The 7368-nt window shown below is 35.2% G+C and overlaps 1 protein-coding gene across 1 annotated transcript in view; it reads left to right on the forward strand.

Moving 5' to 3' along the window:
* LOC106878673 (serine palmitoyltransferase 2) overlaps nt 1-7368 on the forward strand; it is a 67027-nt gene that overhangs the window by 25811 nt on the left and 33848 nt on the right. Inside the window, exon 6 of the mRNA XM_052971964.1 lies at nt 2730-2899. Within this exon, the coding sequence (XP_052827924.1) occupies nt 2730-2899 (170 nt within the window). The remainder of the gene's footprint in view (nt 1-2729; nt 2900-7368) is intronic.

Consider the following 7368-nt stretch of genomic DNA (forward strand, 5'->3'; position numbering starts at 1 on the left):
ATACTACTGCTATTTAGCCCTAGGAAGCTGGACCGCTTCCTGTTGGCCTTCACACATTTCCTGTGTCCTTATCTTTGTAAGGGGGAGACAAACTCCTCCACCCAGCCTAGCCTGGTTTGGCTAAAAACTTCAGCTGATTGAGATACTCTCTCAGAATTAGACCAAATGAAGTTTAGTTTTCAACATAGTCCCACTTGCAGCTTGTACACTTCTTTCATTGGTGTTGCAGCGCTTGTATCCCATTGGTGAAGAAACTTTCATCCAATTGGTCAAAAAAGTCATCAGCAACAGATGTGACATCTTCACTGCAGTACTTGTTCCCAGCTAAGTGTTTCTCATTTTGGGGAACAGATTAAAGTCAGATGGGGCCAAATCGAGAGAATAAGGAGTCTAATCAACCATTTCACAGCCACCGTCATGCACAGCAGCCATTGAAAACTAGGACTTGTGTGCTGGAGCATTGTCCTTAGGAAACAAGACCCTTTCATCAGTTTTAATGGGCATTTGGTCTTGATAACCTTTTGCAACTGCCTCAGCAAGTTGGCATAGTACTCTCCAGTGGTCCTTTTGAAGATAGTCAATTAACACAATGCCTTTTGCATCCAAAAAATTTGACTCCATCACCTATCCAGCTGATAGAACAACTTTGGCCTTGTTTGGAGCAGGTGAGGAAGGGGGGTCACTACATGGATTGCTTCTTTGTCTCTGGTTCAAAGTGATAAACCCAACAATCATCCTGGCTTAGGAAACATTCAAGGAAACAAACTGGGTCTTCCTCAAACAGCATCCAAAATTTTCTGTGGTGTGATCTGCCTGGTGTGCTTTTGATCAGGTGTCAGATGTGGCACCCTCTGAACAGAAACTCTGACCCATGCATGCATGGAAAAGTGGACATGCAACCAATGATGATGATAGTTACTCACATGGATGTCCATATACTTTGCAAGCAAAGACAAAATCTGCACACAATTCAAAACTGTTGGATAGGTCTTCTCTAGTACATAGTCTCAAACACTCAGTACTGTCATCTTCTTGGTGAGATTCAGCCTTCTGCGATTTGTTTTTTAGCTACTGTTCAGCCTTTATCAAGAAGTAATCTACTTTTCAAGCACGGTGCATCTACAACTGCATAATCCAATATGTCATCATTCACTTTTTTACATGATAGTATGTGATTTAGAGTGGGGTTTGATTGCTATTTGAAGCTGATCAAGTAACTATATAGGAGCTCCTCCATTCAGGTAGTGGTGGGGCTTGGTGAAATTTAGCAAACATAAGGAAGTGGTGTTGTTTTCACCTTACTAACAGCATTTCTATATCTGGCTTAAACCATTCATCTGAACTTGGTTTTCTTAGAGTATAGTATTCTCTCAAAGTCCTTATCCAAGTCAGTGAATAGTTAAGGTGTCTTGCTCTTTGTGTAAGATAGTATCACTGATACTCTAGTAAAAACCCAAACTGCATCTTATCTAAGCTAATTCTCTTCTTGTTGTATTTTAAGTATTTTTAGTACTTTCAAAGCTTGGTCTATCAGTTTATTTATGCCTCTGTAAATGCCTTCTTTCTAAAGCATCTTTTTGTCCTTGTACAGTAATCAAAATTAGTGTTTCACTAAAAGTTTAATTTATAAGCTAGATTGGAATTTCTCACCATTCAAGTTGAATGATGTCTGTCTGTCTGTCTGTTAATAGAAATAGTGTTCTTTAACATTTCTGACATTATTTTGCATTTACCAACATATTTTTGTGGAATGTCAAATAACTGAAAATAATATCAGATTGGCATGTAGCTACTTCAGTCTGACTCTAGCGATTCTTTATGTAAGATAGAACCAAAATTAATTTTTGTCTATTCATCTACACTTGTCAAATACAAGGAATGTTTGTAAGTACATATCAATTATGACCTGTCATAAAGATATTAAATATTTAGATGGTGCTGGATGTTCTATCTAAACTCATGAAATGCTATTTTTCCTGCACTTATCTGGAAAATTGAGCAACACCAGTAAATTTTACTGTCTAATGTTTACTAGCCAACCTGCAAGTAACAGCAGCCTAATCACATAGTCAAATCACACCCTACTTTTTTCAAAAACAAAATACACTTTGCACAGTGTAGTGCTAAATATTATATTTAAGAAAGGACAGGATGATTATATCTTTTTATCCTGTTGAATCAGGGCTGACCTATTGTTGATATAAAAAGGCAAAAGCTGACCTAATTTTTGTCTGATCAGCTCCACATTTACCTAACAATCTGTAACACCTGTTTACAACTAGATGGACTTGAATACTGTTGTGAGGTAAGTACCTTGTTCATAGACAACACAAGTGACAAATTTATCTTTTAGTAACCAATCATTACATTGTCTAGAGCCCTACTGACTCGACTAGCAATGCTTTTCATCTTTAATATTTTAGTCTTGATTCAATTCATAACATAGCCCTTATAAAACTAACTGGTGGCACTTATGCACAAAATAGACATTGCACATCTGTACTCACATGCATCTTGAAACAAACCCTTGTACAAACCAATAAGGGAGTTTCTGTATTGTTGTTAAACCTTTTAGAAATTTCAACCAAATCTCCCAAAATACACCCTTAAAAAACTGGGCTTAGATCTGCTTAAATCTTTTGAACCAATGGTTATTCATGAAACCATCTCTTCCACAAAAGCTTTTAGCTATAGATTGTGAAATATATTAAAAAATATATATCAAATAGTGACAGAAAACCTGATGACATTTGTGAATTCACTATTTGCTGCAGGTTTACTTGATATCCATATGGAACTGGATCAAACTGTGGCAGATTTTTTAGGAGTTGAGGAAGCCATTACTTTCCCAATGGGTTTTGCTACAAATTCTATGAATATACCATGTCTTGTTAGTAAGGTAAGTTGTTTCATATTTTCTCTTTGTCTTTTATATATATATATATATATTTTTATCCATTATTTGTATATTACAAAATATTCTCATCATTCACTTTTGCAGTCAAGAACTAGTTCCTTAACCATCAAATCTGATATTTTTAGTTAGTTAGTGCATTACTAACAATTGTTTTACTAACTGTATTACTAACAGTTATTTTACACTTTTAATATAAACACTGATGGCTTTAGTTTTATTTTTTGGCCAAAAAATTGTACTTAGCTTTCATCGACCTGGAGAAAGCTTTTGACAGTCCACTATGTTATCTGGTGGTCTCTAAGAAAGTTAGGAGTAGAGGAGTGGCTTGTTAGAGCTGTACAAGCCATGTACAGTGGTGCTGTCAGTAAGGTGAGAGTCAGTCATGAAGACAGTGATGAATTTAGTGTGCAAAATGGGGTTCACCAAGGATCAGTTCTCAGGTCATAACAGAGGGTTCAAAACAGTATATAGTAGTGGGAACTACTGTATACTGATGACCTCGCTCTTATTGCAGAATCTGTAGCAGAATTGGATGAAAGCAAAACCTGGAATTAAAGTTAACCTAGAAAAGCCATTGTTGTTGTTAGCAAGAAAACAGATAAGACTCTCTTTCTGTCTGGTAAATGGATCTGCTCAATATGTAGGATAGGAGTTGGAAGTAATTTCATTCGCTGCACCCAGTGTAAGCTATGAACATTATGTGATAAAGTGGAATCACAGGTAGAGTAACAGATAAAGTCACCTTCATGTGTGGCAAATGTGCAGAAACAATGAGCACTAAGAGCATACAGGACTTAGATTCTCTCAAATGCCCAGGAAGCTATCTTGAGGTAGTAGATAGTTTCTGTTATGTAGGTGACCAAATTAGCAAGAGTAGAGGACATTTTGAAAGTATTGGTTCTAAAATAATAATAGGATGGGGGAAGTTCAAAGAGCTTTTACCTTGTTGGCAACGAAAAAATTCTCTCTCAGAGTGAAAGGTAGATGCTTGTGTATGAAAGGCTATTCTCTGGTAGTGAGGCATGGGCTCTGAATGCAGAGGACATGTGTTAGCTAGAGAGGAACGAAGGCAGTATGATCTGCTGGATGTGCAACATCAGTGTGCATAAATGACAATGTGTTGAGAAAGGTTGGGTATAAAAGGTATGAAATGCAGAGTGCAAGAGAGGAAAATACATTAGTTTGGACATGTGATGTGTATGAATGAAGACGGCTGTAAAAATAAGTACCAGTCACTGAAAGTGAATGGTACCTGTGGAAGAGGAAGACCTGGGATGAAATGGTGAGGACTGATCTGAGGATGTTAGGCCTCATGGAGGAAATGACAATGGACTGAGATGGCTGGCAATATGAGATTCCAGAGAAGGCCTGCTCACATTTGTGAAACTGAGTTCCAGAAGCACTGTGGATTCCACCCACACATAAAATGTTCACACATCCTATGGTATAAAGTTAACTTCAGCAGGATTTGAATTCAGAACATGAAGGAGTATAACTTAATATGAAAAAATTTTGCCTGATTTTCTGATGATTCTGCCATTCACTGCTCAGACATGCAAGTATCCCAAGATCTGCCCTCCACAGAACAGCTCATACTCTTAGAAAGAGTGCTTTATCTATGGCTTTTGAAGGCATGACGTTAGTTAAAATAAAGAAGAAGAAAAACATAAACCAATATTTGATATCCACACTGTGTATAATACTTCAAGTGTGTATATTAACAGAATACAAATGGTTGTATGTTAAAAGGGAGAGAAATGGACATTTGAATAAACTTCTATTCAAAGCAATAATGAATCTGTCGATAAAAGAGCAGTATTAGAGTTTACTGCACTGATACCAGTATATAACGAATATTTTATTAATGCTAAGAATGAAAGTTCAAGACAACTCTGAATGGATTAAGACTGCAAAGGTCAAAAATAAAACATTCTGTCTACTGCTTCACCATTTCTATCCCTCCACTACCTGACCATTACCCTCAGTCCACTGCTTTAGTAATAAAGAGAATTTTCACATAGAGACACTAAACCATTTTTTTTATTAACATAAGGTGGTGCTCCAGCATGGCCACAGTCAAATGACTGAAACAAGTAAAAGAAAAGAATAACCTTGATACACAAACTTTGTGAGAAGGATAAGACAATCAAAATTAACCTGAAGTTAAATGACAACAATGTAAAAATATGTAAATAAAAATGCAACATCATCATCATTTAATGTCTGCCTTCCATGCTGGCATGGGTTGGATGGTGTGACAGTAGCTGACCAGACAGAAGACTGCACCAGACTTCTGTCTCTGTTTGGCATGGCTTTTACAGATGGATGCCCTTTCAAACATCAACCACTTTACAGTGTGGACTGCATGCTTTTTACGAGGCACCAGCACTGGCAAGGTCACTAAGTAACTTGCTATACAAACAATCTTTGAAAAGGGAGGGGGCATTGGAAGAGGTGATCTTGTGTCTTTTGCCCTGGTGGCTTTGCCTTTCATCCTTTCAGGGTCAATAAATTAAGTACTAGTGAAATATTGGGGTCAGTGTAATCAACTAGTTCCCTCCCTGCAAATTTTTGGCTTTGTGACTATGGTAAATATTATTACTAGTAGTATTATTTAGCATGCCGGGTAAAATGCTTTGTGGTATTTTCATCCAATCTTTGTGTTCTGAGTTCGAGGTCCACTGTTGTCGACTTTGCCTTTCATCCTTTTGGGGTTGATAAAATAAGTGCCAGTTAAGCTCTGGGGTCAATGTAATTGACTGACTCCTAACCTTGCACAAGCTGGCTTTGTGCCGAAATTTGAAACCATTATCATTATTATTCAGGCAGCGAGCATCCCAGGCAAAATGTTCAGCAACATTTCATCCATCTTCACATTCTGAGTTCAAATTCCACAGGGTTGATAAATTAAGTACCAGTGTAACACTGGGGTCGAAGTAATCAACTATCTCTTTCCACCAAATTTCAAGCCTTATATCTTTAGTAGAAAGGATTATTATTATTATTATTAATGGTGGAATGTGCTGACATGGCTGTTTGAGAGATTTGCTTTGTAACAGCATAGTTTTAGGTTTGATCTTTCTCCAGAACATCTACGGCAAGTTATGTAGCCTTCAGTCAACTAATATCTTACGAGTGAAATTTGGTTGATGGAAGCTATAAGCAGGCTGCCATGTCTGTATGTGTGTGTGTCTTCTTAATGTTGCTTGGGCAGCCATGATGTTTATGTTCCATGTGAACAATTCACATGGTAGGTAGCTCAGCTTCAATATGTGAAGACCAGTGAATGAAATGCCTCACTTGAAAACAAGGATTAATATCAGGAGGGGCATCACCTATGCAAGCATCAAGAAAAATGGACGTAAAACCAATGATGATGATAATAGTCAGTAACTTAGTTTTTTTTCTTCTTTTAATTTATTAAAAGTAAAATAAACTTCTGTTATTGGGTCTTGTGTTTCCATTAATCAGCAACATGATACTGCACACCACACAGCCCTCTTACTCCCTCTCTATTTCTCCCATGCACACACATCTCTTTCGTGTGAACAAACCCATATAAGCATTTTGCATTGTTATATTCACATGCCAGTACATCACACACACACATACGTGTGTGTATATCTATGTTCTAACATGAACTAAGGTCAATAAATACAAAAACAATATCGTTGATAATACTATTTGTTTAGTTACTAAAGAGGTAGGGTCTGAATTAAATTGTTTTCTTGTCTCTAAATGGAAATTTTTAAATATCTGGAGAGGAAAGTATCATTATAGCTTTAACTTAAATCACAAGTTTCTTGTAGCACAATACCTTTGAGAAAATGGCATTTTTTTAAACAATATTAAGCTACCCTCTTTAAATTTGGTTTTTACATAAATCATAAATTTCTTTTTCCTAGAATAGTTTCATTGTAGTCAGTTAGTGAAATAACTGTTATCTGATTCTTTTTTTCTTCTCTTTTCTTAATTTCCTTTCTGCAGTTAAAGATTCATGTAAGAAAAAAGTTTTAAAATCTATAAAACAAAATAAACAACTTTATTTGTTGTCTGACCGATATTCTGGTGGGAAAAATTCCAAAATTTTTGTCAATGTTTAAAATGTTTTGCTGTTTATTTTAGTAATTTTTATAAAAAGGCAAATATATATATATATATGTATATGTATATATGTATATGTATATATGTATATATGTATATGTATATATGTATATATGTGTATATGTATATATGTATATATATATATATATATACATGTATATGTATATATATATATATATATGTGTATATGTATATATGTGTATATGTATATATGTATATATATGTATATGTATATATATGTATATGTATATATATATGTATATGTATATATATATGTATATGTATATATATATATGTATATATATATATATATATGTATATATATATATGTATATATATATATATAT

This window comes from Octopus bimaculoides, chromosome 11, assembly GCF_001194135.2.
Source record: "Octopus bimaculoides isolate UCB-OBI-ISO-001 chromosome 11, ASM119413v2, whole genome shotgun sequence".
In the NCBI taxonomy this organism is placed as follows: domain Eukaryota; kingdom Metazoa; phylum Mollusca; class Cephalopoda; order Octopoda; family Octopodidae; genus Octopus; species Octopus bimaculoides.